General features: G+C 40.6%; 1 protein-coding gene across 1 annotated transcript in view; it reads right to left on the reverse strand.

Annotated features, from left to right (window-relative positions):
- The window catches only part of LOC137956990 (uncharacterized), a 30,119-nt gene extending 7,147 nt beyond the window's left edge, over positions 1–22,972 (reverse strand). The window contains exons 1-8 of the mRNA XM_068804680.1: positions 22,842–22,972; positions 22,467–22,719; positions 19,925–20,038; positions 19,752–19,820; positions 19,615–19,634; positions 19,470–19,522; positions 19,279–19,309; positions 19,102–19,183 (exon numbers count right to left, since the gene is read on the reverse strand). Coding sequence (XP_068660781.1) covers positions 19,102–19,183; positions 19,279–19,309; positions 19,470–19,522; positions 19,615–19,634; positions 19,752–19,820; positions 19,925–20,038; positions 22,467–22,704 — 607 coding nt within the window. The 5' untranslated portion in view covers positions 22,705–22,719; positions 22,842–22,972. The remainder of the gene's footprint in view (positions 1–19,101; positions 19,184–19,278; positions 19,310–19,469; positions 19,523–19,614; positions 19,635–19,751; positions 19,821–19,924; positions 20,039–22,466; positions 22,720–22,841) is intronic.
- Between the last annotated feature and the right edge of the window lie 2,057 nt (positions 22,973–25,029).

Consider the following 25,029-nt stretch of genomic DNA (forward strand, 5'->3'; position numbering starts at 1 on the left):
TCATGGGATCCTAACTTCTACATGGTATCAGAATTTGGAGTTTAGGATCCTTATTCAAGTAGTTATGTCATCCATTCAAGAAGTTGTTTATAGAAGGAGTTTTGCCATGAAGAGATAGGTAAAGTTTGTTTTTTTTTTCATATTCCTTCTTTACAGTTTCAATTTTTTTCTATTCTCTAATTCTTGAGTCACGTCAAGTCAGGATAATCTTCATAAACATTGTGAAGATCTATCTTTTATGACTAAAAGGATATTATAGTCTTGATCATCTTGTAGCAAAATTACATGATTGATCAAAAGTTGTTTTTTTCTGTTTTTTTATGATTTGGATTCAGTTACCTTTATGTGACTTGTATCAAACATCGTTGATATGGGATTCGAGCATATGTTGTTGTCAATTCTATAATCTAATTTTACTCATGAGATTGGGTTATGTTGTTGGATGACCGTCATTTGGTTCAGCATTTACTTATTCCTATTGTTTCTTTCTACTTTTGAACTTCAGCAATTGAATTTTTTTGTTGAAGTATTCCCACGAGTTGGAAATTATTTTGCCAAGAAAATGCTCTCGATTTGCCAAGAAAGGCCTTATCTAAATTTGCTCTCGCTTTTGTGGTTGAGTTTGGATTAAGGATGAGAGTTGCATCTATTCTCTTCTCTTTATTTGTTAGATAAATATAAGAGAAGTTGAGTAGTGGCTGGTTCTTGTAATCACTTGACAAAAGCACAAATTTTTTCCATGATTTGGTGCTTATTCTCGTGAAAATATTCTCTACTTGTTTTTTGTTGGTGGCTAATTTGGTCTACGGATGCTTCAAATTATGTTGTGTAATTTTTATTTGAAGAAACCCTTTGAAAATTGACCTCAACAGTTGATTTGCGTCAGCATGGAGAGTGAACATATGAGTAATAAGAGTGACATACTCCGAATTACTACAATTTCACTACGATGTCTTTCCAATTACCTCAGCTGGTCACAATCGGTACGGAGGATTCTTATTACTCATGACCTTCTCAATCATGTTATCAAAATCTCTCCTCCAATTGATGAAGAAGATGAAGCCTACCACAAGTGGGTTAAAAACGATAACATGGTTATCAGTTGGCTAATTAACAGTATGGAAGAGCATGTAACTAACAATGTAGTCCACTTGGAAACATCCAAGGATATTTGGGATACATGTGCTAAGCTCTATTCAAGTACCGCCTCCTTGGAAAGAGTATATGATGTTTTCCAAAGTATGTTGGCTACCAAACAAGGAAATAATATTCATGAGTTTTTGGCCCGGTTTCGTGGCCTTCTCCAAGAATGGAAAATTGCTCAACCATACTCTACTGACATTGTTGTTCAAGAAAAACAACGAGAGGCCCTGGCAACAACTATTTGCCTTACCAATATTAAGCCTTATCTAGAGGTAGCTAAGACTCAGCTTCTTAGTTCCTTTGCTCTTCCCTCATTTGATGACATCAATGCTACAGTGTTACGGATTCCTGATCCATCTCCTCCTTCTCTGATTGATGCTCCATCGGCTATGTTATTTGGTAATCGGGGTACATCATCCCAATCCCAATGACGCAGCAGAAATACAAGAGGAGGCCGCAATAGGGTTGGTCGAACAGGTCTGACTCATTCCCGCACTAAGCCTCGATTGTCCACTTATTGTGGTGGTCAGAACCACCTTGTAGATTCATGCTGGAAACCCCATGGCAAGCCTGATTAGGCCACAGGAAATCCAGCCTCAGATAATGTTGAGAAAAAGGAGGAAAGGGTTGATTCTCCTTCCGAGAATGTGACTATTACTGCGGAAGACTATGCTGCAATTCAGAAGTTGAAATCCTTATTGGAGTCATCTACTCCACCAAGACCTACTGCTGCCACTACCATTGCCTCAGGTATGCTTTCTTCCTCTTCAACCCCTTCCACTTGGATCATTGACTCCGAGGCTTTCGAACACTTGTCAGGTAACAAACACATGCTTCATTCATTGTCTCCATGTCTTCCTCATAAATTTGTCACTATTGCTAATGATTCCCAAACCAAGGTGGTTGGCAAGGGTTCCTCCTCTCTTAGCACATCTATTCCACTTCAAGATGTATTGTTTGTTCCTCAATTTCCGTTAAATTTGTTCTCCGTTAGTCAATTAACCAAACAATTGAATTGCTCTGTCACCTTCTCACCATCTTCGTGGTCATATCAAGATCTAACTACGAAACAGGTGATTGGTGGCGGCCATAAAAAAGGGGGATTATACTATTTTACTCTTCCACCAGTAGCTGCTATTTCATCTACTATATCCGAGGCTTAACTTTGGCACAATCGGCTTGGTCATCCATCTATCTCGTCGCTTCGTTCTTTAGTTCCATCTCTTAAATCTTTGTCTACTTTCAATTGTGAGGCATGTCAATTAAATAATCATATTAGGAGTACATATTCTCCTCCTCTTACAATTACCACTGCTGCTCCATTTGCATTAATACACTATGATGTAGGGGGACCTTTAAAGGTCTCTAACATTTCTCAAGTTCAATATTTTGTTACTTTTGTTGACGATTTTACCCAAGTGACTTGGTTGTTTTTATTTAAAGAACGATCAGAAACTCTTTCTATTTTTAAGAACTTTCATGCAATGGTAATGACGCAATTTGGGAAAAAAATTCAAATCCTTAGATCCGATAATACTAAGGAATATTTGTCTAATGAGTTTAAATCATTTTGTGAGAGTAAAGGGTTTGTTCATCAAACATCACTGTCTATACCCCTCAACAAAATGGTGTTGCTGAAAGAAAGAATCGTCACCTCCTTGAAGTTGTTCGGGGCCTCCTCTACTCCATGAAGGTACCCTACTTTTATTGGCCTCATGTTATTCTTACAGCATGCTTTCTCATCAATAGGTTACCTTCATCATTGCTTAGCAATCAAACTCCGTATTCTGTTTTGTTTCAAGGTGAAGATCCTTTTTTCTCTTCCTCTTAAAGTGTTTGGTTGCACATGTGATGTTCATGATACTTCACCACAAAAGAGTAAACTTGATCCTCGGTCTTTGAGGTGTATTTTTTTGGAAAATTCTCGAACTCAGAAAGGATATATTTGCTATAATCCTACCCTTCGGAGGTTGATGGTATCTCGGGATGTGACCTTCTTTGAAGACACTTCCTTCTACTCCTCACATGAGGCTCCTCCAGGATTTACATTTCCTCCTACCACTCCATGCCTGCTCGTGTCGTATATTGGAGATATTATTCAACCCCCTGAAGAGCCGGCCGTCCTTTTACCTGTAGAATTGTCGGATCCACACAAGGTAAGTCTTTCTCCTCCTATGTTTGGGCCTGAATTTGATACTCAGTCTATTGCGTTACGAAAGGAACGCCGTTCTTGTATTATGTCTCATCCAATTGCCAATTTTATGTCTTTTCATCGCTAATCTTCCGAGTGTATTCAGTTTCTTGCTTCTCTTTCATCTATTTTCATTCCATAATCCTATCAGGAGGCCCTGAAGCATCTAGGATGGAAGGAGTCTATGGATGAAGAAATGCATGCATTATATGAAAATCAAACCTGGACATTGGCACCACTCCCAAAAGGTAAAAGACTGATTGGTTGTAAATGGGTATTTACGGTGAAACACAACCCAGATGGGTAAGTTGCTCATCTTAAAGCACGACTCTTTGCAAAAGGTTACACACAGTGCTATGGGATAGATTATGAAGAGACTTTCTCTCCAGTTGCAAAACTGAACTCGAAACGTATCATCCTATCTATTGCTGCTAACTCATCATGGCCCGTATATCAACTTGATGTAAAAAATGCATTTTTAAATGGTGATATACGCGAAGAAATTTACATGGTCCAACCACCAGGATATGTGATCGAGGGGGAGTCCGTATGCCAATTAAAGAAATTTTTATATGGGCTTAAACGGTCCCCTCAGGCCTGGTTTGATAAATTCAGTCAAGTGCTTCTACAATTTGGCTTTCAACGGTGCTCGGTTGACCACTCAATATATGTTAAAGATACTATCAAATGGAAGATATTATTGGCCGTGTATGTTGATGATATTATCTTGACCGGGAATGATGCTCATAGTATACAAGAAGTGAAGAATATGATATGTCAAGAGTTCAAGACTAAAGACCTGGGTAAGCTCAAATATTTTCTGGGTATAGAAGTCCTTCAGTCAAAACATGGGATAGTATTGTCTCAAAGAAAATACACCTTGGATCTTATTAAAGAAACAGGAATGAAGGGTTGTAGACCAGTTGATACACCTATGGATTCGAATGAAAAATTGTGTGTTATGACTAGAGAAGATGTTGACATTGGCAAATATCAACGACTCATGAGAAAATTGATCTATCTCACGGTAACCAGACCTGATAGATCATATGATGTGAGCGTGGTAAGTCAATTCATGCACAAACCACAAATTACTCACTGGCAAGCTTTGGAGAGAATACTATGATACCTAAATGGTGCTCCAGGAAGAGGATTGTTATATAAAAAACATGGGCACTTCAATATAGAAGGCTTCTCAGATGCAGATTGGGTTGGATCACCCGATGATAGAAAATTTACGTGTGGGTATTGTACCCTTGTTGAGGGGAACTTAGTCACATGGAAAAGCAAAAAGCAAAACGTGGTTGCAAGATCTAGTGCTGAAGCAGAATATCGAGGTATAGCCCACACTGTAAGTGAACTTTTATGGATAAAGACTCTTCTTACCGAATTGGGATTTTATAAAGGAGGCTCCATGGGATAATCAAGCAACTATTCACATTACATCAAATCCAATCTTCCATGAAAGAACTAAACATATTGAGGTAGATTGTCATTTTATACGGGAAAAGTTTCAAGCAGAAATAAACTCTCTTAAATATGTTTCATCTCAAGAGCAAGTAGTTGATATCCTCACCAAACCGGTTACATCCAAAATTTTATCTTATATATGTGGCAAGCTGAGTATTTATGATGTATTTTCTCCTCCAGCTTGACGGGGAGTGTTGGAAGATGGGTTCAAGCCCACAAGCTCAAGGCTAGAAGCCCACACGTCAAAGGAGTCGCAAAGTGGTAATTTATGATAAGTTCCATAAGGATGGCATAAAGATGTAAATACGTTGTCTGATTAGGTCTTTTAATCTATTGAGTTGTAGCCCTAAGGACATTGTAACACTATAAATAATAGCTTTGGCTAACAGGTAAGGGATTCAAGCCTTCTCCTCTCTTTCAGAAATCGTCCAGCCACCCTCTCTTCTCCCTTGACGCATTTTCTCCTCTCTCACGTCCTTCTCCTTCCTCTCTCCTCTCTCTCTTCTCTCCTTCTTCTTCAACAATAACCTAGAGTCCTTCTCATGGGATCATAACTTCTACAGTACCGTTCAGAAAGAGAATCAAACAATACAAAATGAGACAAGGGATAACTTATACCTTTTTTAACACCTTTCAGAAGAACAATGGGCAAGTGTAGGTCTAATGCATTAAACTGAATTTTGAAGTTAAAGGGGGGTATTTAGGAATCATAGTGAAGAAAATATTCTTTCAAACATGATTTGATGAGAGTTAACTTGCCTACTTTTGAGAGACAATTTCCTCGCCAGGTGGGAAGTCTCCCTTCCAAACGCTCAATGACAGGGTGCCAAGATGCCTTAGAGGGGAGACGTGGGGTCAGAGGAAGCCCCAAATAGGTTCCAAAGGATGATTCAATGTGGCAGCCAAGATAACTGGCTATGGAGTTGAGAAGACCAGGCTCAATATTATAACCAGATATAGAAGATTTCTCCCAGCTGATTTTTTGTCCAGACGAGATTTCAAATAAGATCAGCAAGGCACTTAAATTATGAACTTGATTGGGGGTGTCATCGCAGAAAAGAATAGTGTCATCTGCGTATTGGAGGAGGCTAATATCAAGAACAGGGTTAGGGGAGACGGGGCTTAGCCATCCAGATGATTTAGCCCGACGGATCATTGCGGCTAATTGCTCTCCGAAGAGAGTGAACAAAAGTGGGGATAAGGGATCCCCCTGCCTGAGTCCCCTAGAGCCTTTGAAGTATCCACAAGGTTTGCCATTAATCAGAACTGAGTAAGAGACATTAGAGATACAGCTCCTCATCCAGAATCTCCAACGAGTGGGAAAACCCATGTTGTAGAGGAGGTGGTCAAGTAGTTTCCAGTTAACTCTGTCGAAGGCTTTTTCAAAGTCAAGTTTGATAACCACTCTTGGGTTATTCAATTTCTTGAAGGAATGAAGGATTTCATGGGCGGCTATAGACGAGTCTACAATATTTCTACCAGCAATAAAACCACTCTGACTTGGGCTGATGATGTTAGGGAGAACAGACTTGAGGCGCTTGGCTAGGATACGGGCCAGGATTTTGTAAGAGCTAGTAGTGAGGCTTATGGGTCTGTAATCTTTGGCATGAATGGAACAAGATTTTTTTGGAACGAGAGCTATGAAGGAAGATCCAATAGATTTGTAGGTGATACCTACATGGAGAAAATTGTTCACAAAGTTGTGTACATCGCTTATGATAATGCCCCAGAACTGACGGTAAAATTCCCCATTGAAACCGTATGGGCCCAGGGCCCTATCTCTAGGCATTTCTAGGGTTGTTGCATCAATTTCTTCTGGGGAGAAAGGTTTTTCTAGATGAGAAGCTTCAGATTCCGAGATCCGACAAAAGTTGATCTGATCTAGGATAGGTAGATCAAAATATTCCTCTGTGTAAAGACCTGAAAAAAACTTAGCAAACTCATTAGCAACAGAAATACTAGTTGTACATTCCTCTCCGTTGATAATGAGGGAGGATATACTATTAGTTCTTTTTCTCCCGGATGCAATAGCATGAAAAAAAAATTGTATTTCCGTCCCCATCAGAGAGCTATCTGAATCTGGAGCGTTGCTTCTAGTGAGTGGTTTCATTGATTAGAAATTTTGAGAGATCATGTGTGAGACTGTTTCTACAAATAAGTTTTTTGTTTTTCCAGGAGAGAGAGTTCTTTGTTTTTCCAAGAGGTCCAGATCTGAGAGCCGTAGACAGATGGAGGCTTTTTGTTCCCTAACATCAGTCATAAGGGAGCGAGCCCAAGGTCTTATAACTGATTTGAGAGCTCTGAGTTTACAATGGAACGCCAACCCAGGGTTTGGATGATGAGGGAGATCTTCCCACCAATTCTTCATGTTTGAAGAAAAAGAATCCTCCGATAGTCAGGCAAGCGGAATGGAGAAAAACCCCATTTTGGGGGCTGAGAATTTATGAGGATAGGCCAATGGTCTAAGCCAGTTTTGTTGAGAACCTGACCAGCAGTATTGGGGAAGAGATTCAACCATTCATTATTAACCAAGAAACGGTCTAATTTGGAGAAGACCGGGGGGGGTGGACCAGGTAAATTTTTTCCCTGCGAGAGGAATTTCAATGAGTTCAAGGCAATTCATTAGGTCAAAAAAAGCTCGCATTGTGGAGGTAATTCTTTTTGCGGGAGGGTTTTTTTTGGAGCAACGTAGGGTGGCATTGAAATCCCCGGCTAGAAGCCAGGGGACATTCTATTGTTGGACTTTAATTAGTATTTCATCCCAGAAGATGGATCTATCTCCATTACCCGAAGGTCCATAGATCCCCACGAGGGCCCATCCAAATCCCAGCGATCTGTCCCGGAAGCGGACGCAGAGGGGAAAAAGACCGAGGTATGTAGAAACTACTTCAACTGAATTCAGGTTTCAGATGACCAGTATGCCTCCTGAGTGCTCAATTGCTTCAATTACTGCCCACTCAGGTTTAGTATTAAACCAGATACTGTGCGCAACAGAGTGGTCAAAAGATTGTAGCTTAGTTTCTGTAAATACAACTATATCAGGCTTACATTCAAAAAGGGCAGCTTTGATAAGGTCTCGCTTGGAGGACGAATTGATTCCATGGGCGTTCCAGGATAAGACTTTCATGGCCAAGAGATTCTATGAATATCCTCGTCCGTGTAGCAGAAGAGGCCATTGTAATATTTGGAGAAGTCCCAGCAGTACTCCATCATCTTCTCGAGTCTATGAGGGGAGACATTGCAGCCGAGTGTTTCATAATCCATGTGTGCATGTTTTTACAATGCTCCTCCCGGGTGGGGTGAGAGTAGTCTTTGAGGTCTTCCGAGCGAGGGGGGAGGGGGTCCTATTGAGGGTTGCTGGATTATGTGGTAGGGTCCTTGGATTTGTTGCGAGTTTTCCTTCGGGAGTAGGTTTTGATGGAGGTTGCGGGCGGCTTTTTTTGCTTGGGCCTATGCCTGGAATAGGTGATGGGAGAATTATTAATGTTACCATAGCAAGAGGCGGGGGTTTGTGAATTGTTTGAGGAATTGGGGTTCATTGTTGCTGGTGGAGTGTGGAAAAGGAAAATGGAATTGGATGTGGGAGGTGGTGTGTTGATTTGGGTGGGGGGATTTCCTTTAATAGAAGGTGAGACTTCGGGAAGGGGGGGAAGGGGTTCTCGAGAAATATTTCCATCATGATCAGGATACCATTGGGTTTCCGAAGGAGGGGTGGAAGAATCATTTGTTTGGAGGGGTTCGTTAGGATAGGTAAAATCTGCATCGGATAGGGTGTGGCTGATAAGATGGGGGAGGGTGAAGGTGCTTGATGATGGAGGATGTGGTAGATGAATGACCTTCAGGACCAAAGTTATGGAGGGTGTGGTGGATGAATGACATTCGGGACCAGAGTGTTTAAGGGGTGGCGGCATGGGTTTAGAGTGTTTAGGGGGTTTTCTGGGTTTAGGGTTGGAAGATTGCAAGAGAGATAGGAAGAGTCAGTGTCAGACTGACATGGTTGTAGAGGGAGATGGAGGCGATGTTCGGGAATGGAGTGGTTGATAGGATGGGGGAGGGTGAAGGTGCTTGATGATGGAGGATGTGGTAGATGAATGACCTTCAGGACCAAAGTTATGGGCTCTAGGAGCAGAAGATCAAGATTGGGGAGGGGCAATGATTCGGGCATTCCAGGTGCCGTGGGAGTAGGGATGAGGGTGGTACTTGGTTTCAGAGAGGAGATCAGGGAAGGAGATATGAGGTGATGTGGAGGGGATAGACGACGTGAGTTGGAAGCTTCTGATAGAGAAGGATTTTTGGAAAGAGGTATGAGGTGATGTGGAGGGGATAGGAGGCATGAGCTGGGAGTTTCTGGCAGGGATTTATAGAGAGGAGTGGGGTAGCGTGAGGTGGAGGGTTCTCGGGTTCTGGGACAGGCAGTGATAGAGAGGAATTTTGGGATTTGTAGAGGGAAGTGAGGGTAGAGTGAGGTGGAGTATTCTCGGGTTCTGGAACAGGCGGTGAAGTGATGGGTTGCGTGATCGAAGTGGTGATTTTGAAATTTGTATTTTGTTTTGAGATGATTCCGGGTGGGGAGCCCGGGTTGACTTGAGTTGGACCAATGAACTCAGGCCATATCAATGGGTTAGAGTAGCTCTGGTGTGTCTCAGTACTCGGTTGGGGATTTTGGTGAGTCAGTCGCGAGTCGGGATCCATGGGGGAAGGGGGCAGCACAGGTCACCGAATTCCAGTGAGATCCAAACGGAAAAGTCACCAGAAAAAAGCTCGACGAGTTTTAAGTCCTCTTACCGGAGATTTTGGTCTAATGTAGAAATTCTCCCAAAGTAATTCCTGAGGATTGTCCTCGGCCCATATGAGTTCACCGAAGAAATTGGTTGTGCTTTCAATCGTTTGCTTACATCGGAGTTCCGCCGGTATGTCGTGCACCGTTACTCTTTGTCCAATCCATGATAAGCCGGAATCCCAAGGCCATTTGCCTGTAATGGGGGATCCTTCTTCAGTTTTGTTTCTAAGGAACGCCTCTCTGTCTTCTGGGGAATTGAAGGCTATCATCCAAAGTAAATCGTGGATGTAGGTGGCCCTCGCTAGCCATTGGATTTTCCTAGTCCAAGCTCCGATGGACATGATTGAGTTGCGATCATTCGCAACAGCTAGAATTGCAGCAGAAGATAACCTTTTCCTACCCTCTTCTAGGGGTTGTTCGGGGAGGATGAGAGATAGATGGTTCTCGTGGGTGTCTGTTTTTTGGGTGGGGGGTGGGAGGAGGGGTAGTTTCCTTTGGGAGTTGTATTAGGGTTTTCTGATTGAGAGGGCTAGTAGGAGGGTTTCCAATAGTGAGTTTTGGGAATTCTTTGTTTTTTGCAGGGGTGGAGACGGGAAGCGACAAGGTGGGGTTTTTTTCTAGTAGGCAGTGGGTGGCTTTTCTGGGGCTCGACTCTGAGAGAGGTGGAATATCGAAGACATGAATTGTCTCCAGCCCAATCCCAAGTTTGGGTTCTGCTGTATAAAAATCATGCCCATGATTTTAGTTGCTCGCCTCAGGGAAATCGAACACTCGAGCTTCCCCCCATGGAACTGGGTGTGGATCTGGAACTCTAGATCCCGGGTGAAGAGGGAGTAGCCGAAGCTTCAACCGATCTTCCCCTCCAAGACCTTTTCCAATACGAAGTTGAAAGCTCAACGGCCTCGATTGGGATGGAGACGAAGGATTGCTTCACTCCTGCACGAGAGACGATTTTCAAGGAGCCAAAGCGGTCTGTCGTCTTCTGAAGAGAAATAGCTCCAGAGCCATTTCGGAAGTGAAGAGCCTCTGGGTTGTCCAATCTGATTCTCCTTCTTGATGTGCGGCTTACTACAGTTTGCCATCCTTCCTCGTCAGACGATTCTGTCAATCTGGAGGCCTCCGCTGCAACGCAGTGGTGCGTCTTCTCCTTCGATCCGGCGTCCACCGAAGGCTTTCGGGACGTTGTGGGAGGGGGCGAGCTTCTGAGAGGTCTGGATTCTTCGGAATGTGAGAGTGGGGAGAGGGAAGCCCCGAGATGAGTTCTCGAGTTTCGCTCCATAGTCCTTCGTTACGATCGACACTACGATTCCCATCGCTTTTCGCTGACACATTCTACAGTAGTTGGGTGTTGATGGGGCTATATAATTAAATATAACTCAGATAGATCAGATGAAAGGTATAAGGTTCGTCTTGTTGCCAAAGGGTATACACAAACATTGTGGTGGATGTGTTTGAGACTTTTTCTCCGGTTGCTCGCTTGTCTTCTTTTCGTATACTTATTTTTGTTGCAGTCCATCATAGTTGGTCTCTATTCCATCTGGATATTAAAATTGTCTTCTTAAATGGTGACCTTGAGGAAGAAGTCTATATGAAGCAACCTCCAGGATATGTTGCTCAAGGGAAGGCACATAAGGTATGTCACATAAGAAGGTCTGGAAAGCCATGTTTCATCTTTTTGCCACATTCCGTGATGCTATAAGGTTCTTCCTTGGGGATGGCTCTAGCCTTCGATTTTGGACAGATTGGTGGTCAGGCGATGGTCCTCTTGCCTCTTCCCACCCATTTCTCTTTCAGATCACCTCTTGTCGTGACCTCTCGGTCTCTGATGCATGGAGGAACGGCTCCTTGGATCTCCGTCTAAGACGAGGCCTTAATGATGTGGAGGCCATATCTGATGGACTTGACAGTGTTAAGATTCGACCTCAAGTGACTGACCAACTGATCTGGCTCCCTGATGACAGTGGGCACTTCTCTGTCTCCTCGACCTATCATCACCTTATGGGTTGGACATTGCCTCCCACCCTTCACCAAGCTGATTTTGCTTGGAGGCTTTTGGCTCCTTCAAAGGTGAAATTTTTCCTCTGGAGTGCCTGCCGCAACAGGATTCTCACTGTTGACAATCTTATCCAACATGGAAACACTGCTCTTAACCCTCAATGTTCCCTCTGTGGGGTGGAAGCCGATACCATCAGTCACCTTCTCCTCCACTATGCTTTTGCCTGGAAGGTGTAGACATCTATGATGGGCAGCATGGGCCTCAGTTTCTGCATCCCCCCTAACTTGAGCACCACGGCACTCGTCTCCCCAGCCTCGATAAGCTTCTGTTATCTGCTTGCATCGCTTACATTCCCTAGTGCCTTTGGATTGAAAGGAATTCCAAACGGTTTAATCATGCCTTGCGCTCTGCCACTGAGGTGATCTGCACTAATACGAGCCTTATCTCTACCTGGATTCGCACTCGAAAAAATTTAGCTGTCTATCATGTACCCCTTCCCGCACCAACTTGAAGATTATTGCTCAGATGTCCAATCCCTCAGCGCCCTGCCAAGTAGAGATTTGGAAGCCTCCCCCACCGAATATTACAACATCAACTTTGACGGCAACTCTTTTGGGAACCCAGGTTTGGCTGGGTTTGGGGGGTGATTTTTTATCTTGGAGGAACAGCTATTATGTACTCTGGTCCTCTAGGCATTGCGGACTCGACCACTACTGAGCTCTCTGGCCTCCTCCACGGGCTTCTCATCTACCAAAATCACTTTAGAGGTCCACTGATAATGGAGGGTGACTCCAAAGTCGTCATTGGCTGGTGCTCCACCGCCTCCTTCCTCCCGTGGCGTCACTGGCAGCTTTTTCTTGATATTATGGACATTGTTTCCACTCCCTCTTGTACTTGGTCCCATGTTCTTAGATCAGCCAATTCGGCTGCTTATTTATGTGTTAAATTGGGCCCCTCCCTACAATTTCTTGTTGTTAGGGAAGGCCTTCATTGATGTATTCTTTTGTTTTCCTTCGTAATAAAATCATCACCGTTTCAGAAAAAAATGTATATCGACTAAAGAAGGCTCTTTATGGCTTAAAACAGAATTTGTGAGCTTGGTTTGAAAATTTTAGTCAGGTGGTCATATCCATGGGATTTCGTAGAAGCCATTGTGATCACTCATTATTTATTCTGAAATGACCATCTAGAATTATTATCTTACTGTTATATGTAAATAGTATCATCCTATCTGGAAGTAACAGATCAAGTATTGAAATAATTAAATCCCATTTGGCAAATCACTTTCAGACAAAGGATCTAGGTCAATTGAAATATTTTATAGGTATGGAGGTAGCGAGAAGCAAAGAAGGAACAGCACTGACTCAGAGGAAATATATTACTGATATGCTTCAAGAATAAAGTCTTTTGGGGTTAAACCTGCAGATACACCTATGGATGTAGGACTTGATCTTCATGATGATCAAAGTCCATAATTGAAAGATAAAACAATGTATCGAAGGCTAGTAGGCATCTATGCTACAGTTACTAGGCCAGATATTTCATTTGTAGTAAGTGTAGTGAGCCAGTTCATGGAGCATCCACGTAAGATTCACCTAGAGGTTGCACAAAGAATCTTGAGATATCTAAAGGGAGCACCAGAAAAATGTCTCCTTTTCAAACCTAATATTCACTTGAGGATTGAAGTTTTCTCTGATGCTGATTATGCAAGCTCCAAGCTTGACAGAAAATCAACCACTAGATACTGTGTATTCCTAAGAGGAAATCTAGTCATCTGGAATACTAAAGAGCTGAATGTTGTTGCTCGGTCCAGTACAGAAGCTGAATATAGAGCAATGGCCCAAACTATCAGTGAGCTATTGTGGATAAATTTTTTTGCCCAAGAGTTTGGCCTCGATCAAATGGATCCTATGACTATGTATTGTGATAACCATGCAGCAATCTTCATTGCAAAACAATCCAGTCTTTTATGAAAGAACAAAGCATATAAAGGTAGATTGTCACTTCATCCAAGATGCAGTAATGAGGAAAGAAGTAGCCACTCCATATACTCGGTCGGACGATCAACTCGGCAATATCCTAACTAAAGCACTGGGAAAGCATGAATTCTTGAACTTGTGCTGCAAGTTGGGATTGTTCGACATATACTCTCTAGTTTGAAGGGGAGTATTAAAAAACAAGAACAAGAGAAATTTAGTCATTTTACCTTGTCGTTATTTATATTTCTTGATGTAATCTTATTCTACATGTCAAACTATGTCTATGGACCAAATTTCATGTACAAGGACACGTAGAATAGGAAATATAGGGAATTATGGTTTTACTTAAAATAGATGCAATGTTGTAAATTGTACTCAACCCTAAGCTATAAATAGGAGATGGGGGACGTCATCTCAGTTTCTTTTCTCAATTTACTCTTCTCCACTTTCTTTCCCTCTCATTCTCTCTCTTCAACATTCTTTCTTCTTACTTTTTTCACAACCAAAGGATCTAAAAGAAAGAAGACAAAAGCACCTTCGAAAGGAGTGTGATTTGCTCATACACAAACAAGACTGATTTGTTTAGAGAACAGCAAAAAAGGCAAAACCATATCTTATTTGCTCAAAGTTGTCTGAAGCAACAAGGTTGGAAGGATGACAAATCATCCAATAGGACACATGAGATGTACAAGAAGCTTCCCATAAAAAACTTTTGGAAATGGATACTCCAAAACTAATTAAATATGGAAATAATTAGAAAAATGGTCAAACATGAAGAAAGGCACACAACTCAGTCTCTGCAATATCAATTGTTGGAAGATAGGGCTCAAGCCCACACGACCAAGGAAGGCCCACATATCCAAGCATGTTAAAAGATGGGCCCAAGCCCATAAGACCAAGGAAAACCCACACATCCAAGAGATGTGGAAGATGGGCTCAAGTCCCATATATCAAGGAGAAGGCCCATAGGCCCACATACAATGATAGCAGGATGGTAAATAAAGAGTAATCTCATATAGATGGCATTGATGTAATTAGGTTAAAGTTCCAGGGTTAAAACCCTAAACCCTAAGTTCAAGGGTATTATTGTAATACAGTAGTTCAGGGGGAGGGTTAGGACATCAAGTCCATAACCTCTTCTTCCTTTAGTTTTCTCCCAATCAATCCCTCTCTCTTTTTCTCCATGAGCTAAATCCATGGAGTCCTGAAAATCAACATGGTATCAGAGCTTTGATTTTCAGGATTTTGACTATGGTTTTCAGATTCAAAGAAACCCATTATTTTTTTATTTGCTCATATTGTTGTTAGTTTTTTTCCGTCATATTATTGTTATTTTTTTAATTTTTTTCTCTGCTTTGTTTGAAGTCTGGTTTGCTTCGTAAAGCCCAGTTTCCTCTGTCATCCTACTATTTCGTCTTCCCGCCGTTTGTTGCAACCGACAGAACAACCGTGCTGATTCAGAGAGTTATCTGAATAAGTTCCTGAAAGGAAGGAAATGTTGATGCACAAAGAAGGTGCATACGGTAGAAGCTCGAGCTATAAATATTAATCACAATGTCCGTTGCACTGCTATCAGTCCATTGAAGATTCTCAAGCAGATGTTGCTACTCTTCTCAGAGAATTGATTCGTGATGAGATTCAGGCTGGCAAAACTGATAAAGAGATCTAAAAAAAGCTCGAGTAGTACATTTTCAAAGAGAATAACTGTTCGGAAGCCAGCATCGCCGGAGAAGACGACTCTGCTCCCTAGACTGAGAAAATCCCGTTGCTGCTGTCCATCCCAGGTTGGCGAATATCGTAAATTGATCTTATTCTTCAATCGACATATTTTCCCGCTGTCGAAATCCCAGCACATCGTTGCTGCTGTTTTTTCGGAAGTCACTGAGCTATCACTCATCCCGTAATCCATGTCAATCCAGAAAATTAATCTTGCTTGGTTTCCGCTTCAAGACGACGACTCCTCTGCTGGTCTTGCTGTCATCGTGCCGTTGCTGCTGATTTATTGCCACTTGATTTTCGGAATTTTGATCTTGATCTTGCTGCTGTTGTATTGAGTTCTCAGCTATGACGTTGACTTAGCTTCAGAGTTTGCTTTCTTCACTGGTTTCTTTTGAGAGGAACACAGCAGAGATTATCTTCCAATAAGCACTCAGAGTTTATCTTGTTGGTGTGCTGCTATCTGCTGCTTATCAGATCATGTTGCTTCTCGGTATCTTCTCTGTTTTGTAGAAGCCATTGGGGAGCAGCAGATGAATCAGTAACTGGTCATCTTGTCGCAATTAACAAAGGAAGTCTGAAATTTATTTTCGTCGGCCGACTCTTTACCAGCCTTCCAATAGCCTCATTAAGCATCAGAACCAATTTTCCAACGACAGCATGGGCTCCTCTGAATTTCTTCATTGTCGTCTTATTGCCGTCGAGGAAGACGAAGATGAAAGCCAGGAAATCCGCGAGATTATTTTGCGCCGGTGATTGAGTGGAAGCTCGACTCTGCTCGGATTAAGCTGCTAGATATCCTTGGTACACTTTTGGACAGTTTCCTTCCACTCCATTGCTGGAATTCACGTTCCAGTGGCAAGACGATATTTCTGTAAGTTTGCCGAAGTGCCACCTCCATTGCCACTTGTAGAGACGTGTCTGCCCGGGATTTTCTAGTCGATTACTAAAGTTGTTGTTATCCAGCGATCGACTCGCTGAATTCCTTCCTCTGTGTTGCGATTTCTGGAGGAACACACTGCTGATATTTCAGTTATGTTTCTTATTTCGGAAACTCCTCTCATCGCCAACTTGGCTGCCATGATTGTCTCTGGTCTCCCTCTCTGTTCGGCGCCAAGGAGAAGACAAAGGTAATGTTTCCCAAATAAAAGTTTCCTAAGTTAGGAAACCGAATTGAATTCGTGAATATATTATCCTTGCTGAGTTTTTTCTGGACTGTTTCCGTCGAGAGACCTTCGGCATCAGGGAAGAAGAAGCACCGTCGAAGAATTTCATGTTTCCTAAGTTAGGAAATCTCGATTAATCAGAGTCGGCCCATGCTGGTTCAGCGCCTGCCGAATCTCAGACCAGACCCGCCCGAGGCAAACCAGTAACCCGAGCTTACTGCTTCTGCACCAGTATGTCGAGTCAACTCGAACCGAGTCAACCCAGTCTGGGTCAACTCAGTGAGTCAACTCAAACGTGGCCACTTAGTTTCTGCCTCGGTATACGTGTCCAAATTTATTCATATTTCGGCACGACTCGGTATTTTTTCTATGGCTAGATTACTATTTTTGAAGTATTGACGGATTATTCTTTGGTCAGCATATTATTTGGTACGGATATTTGCATTATATTATTTTATGGGTCAATTTTACAAGGATTATTTTGGTTCGTGTTATATGGGCCGAAGCCCATTTCAGCTGTTGCTATTGTGTCTCTTTGGATGAGACATTATTATTGAAGAAGAGGTGACCTCAGTACCTTTTCTCATACCATAATTTATTTGACTATCAAAAATATCACGATTGGGACACCATAAGAATCGGTGCCCGGATTGGGACACCATCATTTATTTAACTCTCAAAAATATTACGGTTGGGACACCATGAGAGTCAGTGTCCGAATTGGGACACCATGATAAATGAGCCCACTACTCCCCCTGTAATGGTTTTTATTACTCCTACCACTTGAGAGTCGTTGTCTTGTGGAGGGACATGGTGGTGGAGAAGTTTTACACTTCAGAGCAATGCCGATAGACACACTACCTACAGAAGACAGAGTGTGTCGTACATCCAGCATGAGTTAAGACTGGAGTATGGAGCAATGTCGTAGCGGTTAGGAGTGATTTTTACTCTGCCAGCAGGGCCTCATGGAAGGACGCACCAACGTGAGAGAGAGTGTTGGAAAATGAAGGCATATTGGAAGACATGCCATTTTATAATAAAAAATTCTATACATCATTTGCAGCAAGTGAGAATTCATGTTGTTCTCTCACCTCCAACTTGAGAGGGAGTGTTGGAAGATAGGGGCCAATCCCACACGACCAAGGAAGGCCCACATATCCAAGGGTGTTAGAAGATGGGCCCAAGCCCATAAAACCAAGGAAGACCCACACATCCAAGAGATATGGAAGATGGGCTAAAGGCCCATATATCAAGGAGAAGGCCCATAGGCCCACATACAAAGATGGCAGGATGGTAAATAAAGAGTCATCTCATAGAGATGGCATTGATGTAATTAGGTTAAATTTCCAAGGTTAAAATCCTAAACCCTAAACCCTAAGTTCAGGGGTATTATTGTAATACAGTAGTTTGATTAATCTATAAATTGAGCTTCAGGGGAGGGTTAGGACATCAAGTCCATAACCTCTTCTTCCTCTGGTTTTCTCCCTATGAGTCCTTCTCTCTTTTTCTTCATGAGCTAAATCCATGGAGTCCCAAAAATCAACATCAATAACCCCAAATAAAGGGGCATATACAAGTTCGATCCTCACCAGGTCATCAAGTGTTAACCCATCTCCGCTAACAGGACCAAGGTTGCCCCCAGAGCTTCAAATTACGGTTCAAGTTGAGGGGACTCTCATTAGGGGTCATGGGCTATGCCTAGTAGCAAATCATAGGAGGCTACAAGAACTTCAACTATCTCTGTTAACAGCATGAGGGAAATGACAAATCCTGTTGAAGTGTACTAGCCCAAAAAATGGCAAATGATTTTCTCTACACACTCAGCAGGCCTACAAGTCCCATTGAAGATGCATCAATAGCTCTCTCTCTTGTAGCCCAATCAAAAGCAACGAAGGATGACTGCTAGAGGATTTGTCCAGACTCCAGACTGTAGTGCACCAGAGAACGAGGCTGAAAGGCAAACACTCAAACTAAATTGTGAGAAATAGCCACTAAATAGGAAAAAAAGGTAATGAATGAAGAGTCAATTCAGTCTCCCCTGCAGTAGCACATACCTTTTTGACTAATACAAAGGGCAGTTCCAGATAGATGACAAAGATTAGAGTTATGATATTTCCAAGGAGAATTAGATACTCCAAAACTAGTTACATTTTCATAGGATGTTAAGGTTCCACGCCAGTTGTGGGCAAGGACTTTCCTACACCAAGTTGAGAATAGACTTCGAATATAAGCAACTTATATTGAGATAAAAAATACATTATTATAATAACAGGACAGGTCCAAAGCCTAATTCTTTTTTCTTTTTTTTTGCCTCCATATGTTCCACATTTTAAGCCTGCTTGTGTGCCTGTTGATTTATATTTCCAGCCCTATCTATTGCATTAAGCCCAGGAGTTAGTGGACGAAACTCTCATATCAGTTGTCGGTTCCAAAGCTTCTCAACTTATAAAGTTGGGATAGGCCCCATAACATCAGCTAGTCATTTGGGGATGGAACACACCCAATTTATTGCAGTCCAACAAACATAACTTATTGGACAGTTGAATAGTAACAAAAATAATTAAATTAAAAAGTAAATGATAACAGAAACCATAAGCCAAATAAATGCCAAAAAAAACTCACTACTTCTTTGTCGAAAGGGAAAGAGTGCTTAAACTCACATATAATGTACAAAATAATGTTCCAGTTATATCCAGGCTTCTTCAAGTGCGGCATCCTGACTGAAGGATCACCATATGTTATCTGCAAAAAGAATCGGTAAATTTCTGTCAAACTGGCACATTTAGGAAAAAATACAACAAGAATAAAGGAGCTATATACTCAATGGCAGTCTCTACCAACATATAGGTCCCTCCAGGTTTAAGAAGCCTACAGGTGAACATAAAAAAATATCAGTGAAGAAATTATAAGATGGATGTAACCAAAATGAGATTTAAAAAACACATAGACCTAATTAAATAGACATGCCAGGTTCACGAATAAGTAAATTACAGTTCATATCCAACTGTAGAGGTCATGAAACCAAAACCTGCTCACTCCCTCAAGCATTTGAGAAGCACTAATTGGAGCATTTGTTCCACACTAGCATCGTGAGCACAACAGAAAAGTAATTAATGAGCATTTGAAATAAAGGATCAAGAAGTAATGTGCAATGCACTAGATAAGGACCTTACCATGAGAGAATCAAGAGTTCCTGCATCAACAATCAACATCCACCAAGTCCAAGAATATTAGCCAGCAAGAAATAAATGGAAAGAGTGTTATATTGCAATTCAAAGAAAGTATTGACGCATGCTGAAAGTATAGATACCTTTATCAACAACACTGTCAAAAGACTCATCAGGAAAGAAGCTCATGTCCCTAACATCCATTTGCAAGTCTAGCAAATGTATCAAGAATAACTCAAGGAGAAAGATCTTAGGTTGACACATCAATAAAATAACCAAAGAAAAGACGCTAGAAAAGTTCTTTCACAAAGGATACATTTGAGCTGTTGAAGAATTTCATATTTCTTTTTCATCATCTCAATTACAACAGACGAGATATCAATATTAACAATCTCTTTGTAGCCATCGTTCACCATGTCCTCTGAAATAACTGCAGATAAGGAGACGAGATATCAATATTAACAATCTCTTTGTAGCCATCGTTCACCATGTCCTCTGAAATAACTGCAGATAAGGACTTATTAATATGATGTGGAGTTAAATTGGCTAAAGGTTTCTTTCTTTGCATCAACAAATGGGTACAATAATTCTTCTCTTTCAGTTCATAATTCACTTTTAACTGATAGAAATAAAAAAAATAGAAAGAAAATTACAATAGAGATTAGATAAATGTTGTAGTATTTTCTGTTTCAAATTTCTGCTTGATCTCTTAAAGAGGTCAAATAGACACCACCAACTGCAGTGACACTGAAAGCTGGAAAACTATTCAACAGAATGTTCGCCAAAAAAAGGCACTATACCATATCTATTTGTTTTTTACGAAGATATTGATGCATGTAATTTGATCGATGTGCCATATGTGACTTATTCAAGTATATGTCATATGCAGCAAGAGTGCAAGGATGAAGGGTGGTAGTAGAAGGCAAAAGTGAGAATAGAAAGAACACCAATGTGACTGACCTTCGGGTTGGAATCATGCGACTAACACAATTAGAAAGCAGTATTGACTTATTTTCAAACCAATATTTCACATGACAACAGCTCTCTCTCTTCTTGGTATGGCCAATATTAGAATGAATGGTGAGTATGAACAATCCCAGAGTGCAAATTACTTACTTAATAAGAAAGACTTTGTTCTGCATTTAGTAACGATTTCATTATCATAATTTACAGAAACTGGTAAGAAATTGAAAGATACTACAGCCAAGAAAATGATAAATTCATAAACTATGACAACATCTTTGCAAGAGGGGATTATGATAGCCCATTATTATCCATATTCAAAGTTTCTGTACCTTATACAAAAAAAGGAACCAGGCCTCTCCAAAACCTCCATATACATATCATTCCACACTTGAAATCATTCAGTGATGTGTTGGGGCCCAAATACAACCCAAATACAGAGCCCATGACTCATACAATTAACAAATATGACTTGCAAACTACTCCAGGGATCAGTTGTAATGGGTGGAACTGTGATAGACCCCCGATAATTCAAGTCTGCAGCAAGAGGGGTAAAAGAGGAAAGAAGTTGGAGGAAGTTGGAAGGAGACTCAGAGCCCATTGAGGAAGTTCCACTTGGCAACACCAATCCTATCCTTTAGGGGAAAGTTAGTTACAGACAGGGAGTGGATGACGGGAGGGGGGTTGACTTAGGTTGACCTCTATCTATATTTTAATGTCTGTATTAATATTTGTGAGCAACCATTTCAGATGCAACTCCTTCAAGAGATACAATGATTAAGGTCTACTCTCCACTCCAGGCTTGAACTTTAAAATTGGATGCCATTCTTCCATAACCCACATAGTTCTTCTCATGAAGTGAGTAGAGAACATAAGCCTATCAGAACACAATCAACCAATTGAACCTCGACCATGTAATTAAGCCTGAAAACTCTCCCCAGTATCATAAGCTTTAGTGAACTTCAAGAAATCCATGGAAGAGATACTTCCATCCAAAACGATGATGTTTTTCTGAAACCAGACTGAGGTTTGAAGCAATCAAATAATCAGTTGATCCATTATGCCCTTAGAGCCCTTAAACACTTATTCTGAGCTGAAGCTGCTCAATATAAAGTGGCAGGAAGTCCCTTCACTGATTATAAATTTTTGGCCATGAATTCCTTTAAACCAAAACTTCAAGTCTTCATGATCAGCCTTAAAAATGAATGTCTCTAAGCATTATCTACGTGGAGAAGGTAAATGAACTGTGAAAAGAGAAATTGAAGATGAATCCAAGGTATTGCATGAAGTGGAATACTTTATCATGTTACTAATAGTGAAGTGAGAAGTATACAACCAATCAGTGTTTAAATCAAACCTGTGTGTGAGTGAATTGTCTACATGAAGGGACCTCTGACACTTTTTCCTTCGCATGTTAACAAGGATTCAGTCAACTCCCCCTGTTTAATCCCTTTCATTGGTTACCCACTCGGAGTGGATGAAAGATCCAAGCTAAATCGTATTAGCAAGGAAAGAATACAGCATTACTACAGGCTAATTAAGAAAAATACTGGAACTTTGCAAACAGTTATAACAAATCGCAAAGATTGTACGGCAGAGAAACACGATAGTCCTATCTAATCAATGCTAAAAATTTACAAAAAGATCCTGGCAAACTATCAGATTCCTAGGAGAAAACACTGGAAAATTTCAAGTATGGAGCTAATATGTACGATGTACAAATATATAGCACCAATGAAGACTTTTCTTTTATCCTCCCAACCAATATTCACCTTCTTTTTACTTCGATGTCAGCAATTCAACAGAAACATTAAAAAAAAAAAAAAAAGGACAATCTCAAATTGAAAATTCAATCAGAGACAAATTGCCTTCTACTACAGAATTAAAAAATATACCCGCATTGCCACATCCGACCATGAGGACTCGACCAGAAATGGGGCAGTACTTTCGAATGAAGGGTCGAAGTGCAGTGTATCGCTGGTACCAGTCGAATGACCCTGCCTCGTGAATGTAGCGAGAATCCCAATAGAGTGCATCTCCATAGTTGTAAGTATTGCAGCTCGAAACATCCCGGTGCAGATAGCCATCCCTGTTGGCTATTCCCTTATTCTTCCCTCCTCCGATTTCCCCCATTCCCACTCTGTTCCTCTATACGCAACCATTGGCAGTAGTAACAAAATAATCATTCCTCTGCTTCCAGAAGGCTCGAATTCAAACAAAAACAAATTAAATAGCTCAATACGGTAAATTCAGATTCCTCACACTCTCACCTAACTTCTCCTTGACTCACACTAGGATGGGCCAAGAAGCAAAGTAGAAGCTCAGCGTGAGGCACTGCTTGGCAGCTGCTTTTCTGCAGGTGAACGAAAAGCGTAAACGTGAAACCAGTATCCGCGGCTTCCGTGATCGCAACAACTGTAAACTCTACAACTCGGTCTTATGGCAGTGCCTCAATCACAATGAGAAGCAATCGACGACCATCCACGTCGACATCAGCGTCAACGATTCCCTCCTCACGAGTCACGAGTCACACGGAACACATCATGAGTCGTGCCTCACGTGTCATGTGTCACGCGTCACGCGTCACACGAGTCTCGGTGTCTCGAGTCACGAGTCACGAGTCACGAGTCACGAGTCACGAGTCACGAGTCACGAGTCACGGAGTCCCGGAGTCACGACGAGTCTCAGGCTCGCAGTCGCGACACTCTCTGGGCCGAATAACGAAAATAATGACAGTCCAGCGAACTCAAAAGTCTAAAACGCACCCAACAAGGTTGGCACTGGGCAACTTTTCAAATCATTATCAGTTCTAGGCAACGTGTCAAAGCATTATCAACCCATTTGAAGCGATACAACATCTTGGATGTGTATAGTAGCGATGCGAGACGTCGAGACGTCTCGGGTACTTCAAAATGCGGGACGTTTCGGTCGATACAGGTATATATATATAAAGTTGAATGCTAAAAAAAAAAAAATTGATAAAATATTAATAATAGTAATAAATTATAAATAACATAAATAAATTTAATTTATAGATAAAATTATTTAATTAAATAAATTTTATTCATAATAAATTAATTAAAAGTAATAATATTAATTTATAATTAAAAAATAACGATAAAATAAAAATAAAAAAATTAAATATTTATCTAATATAAGTTATTATTAAGACAAAAAAATATAATTCATAAATTTTAAATAATAATAAAAAGTTTACAACATGACCTTGATTAATAATAAATTTAATTTAATACTAATATTAAATTCTTTATTCATCATATTAATCTAAAATATTATAAATTAAAATTAAACATACCGTTTCATAACAATAGTTCAATAAATGATAAAGTTGAGTATAAAAACATATGTAATGCAATCTTATTGAGTAACAAAAAACATAAAGTGCAAATTTATTGAAACTTAGGATTTCATGATGTATGATCACAATAGCATTGAATTAAGGTGTTGAAAAGAAGAAGAAAAGTTGTGGAGAGAAAGTTTTAGGAGGAGAAAAGGAAGAGTGATAAATTTGGAGAAAAGAGGAGGAAGATTAGGGTAATGGATTTGTCCAAACCCTCCCCCTTAAGTTAAGTTGTATTTATAAATATCAAAATAATAATATTACAAGAATACCCTTCACCCTAATACTAGTGAATAAAAGACATAAATCATAAACTAATTTCATTAGTGCCACCCTAATTACATCATATCTCCCAACACTCCCCCTCAAGCTAGGAGGTAATGGCAATGATCTCATCTTGAACCAGATAACGTAAATGAATTAATATGATCTTCCATCATGGTGTCCTAACACCAAGCACCGACTCTCAAAGAGTAAAAACTGATGAGAAAATATAAGTTGAAACCAACCTCAAAGAATTTCGAACAAATATATGATAATAATCACTAAAGTGGGTAATGTCTGGTATTCACAAGATGACAATAAAAAAAAACCCAAGGGTACCAATAAAAAGTAAAGTGAGTGATGTATGTCATTCACAAGACGACAATAAAAGACCCATGTGTACCAATAAAAAGTCACAAAGGATTTAAAATATCCATATAAATAAAAAGGGTGGTTAACCAAAGGGGTACGTGAAAGTCAAATAAATGAAAGTATTGAGATGTATGTATCTCGGATTAGAAGAAGTTTGTCAAATCTATTTTGTCAGTTTGCAAGTTCTTAGCTGAAAATTCGTTAATGTTGAGATTTTTTGCATTAAAGGTTATTATTTCGTGGGTACAAGATTTTATGATGAAGGATAATTTTCTTGAGCCTATTATGAGTGGTTTTTTATCCATTGGATTTTAAAAATCTTATTACTTTGTTGTTATTCTAAGTTTATTCATTAACCGAGTTGTTTGAAGAGTTGGAACTCTACTAGGTTTTGTGCATTTTTTTTAGGTCTCGAACCTCATATGAGCAGTACAGAGATCTGCTCATCTTTCATGCCAAGG

This window comes from Aristolochia californica, unplaced genomic scaffold (genome assembly GCF_029961685.1).
Source record: "Aristolochia californica isolate CCGP_79_NKW_82.1479 unplaced genomic scaffold, dmAriCali1.0.hap1 SCAF_2, whole genome shotgun sequence".
Lineage (NCBI taxonomy): Eukaryota > Viridiplantae > Streptophyta > Magnoliopsida > Piperales > Aristolochiaceae > Aristolochia > Aristolochia californica.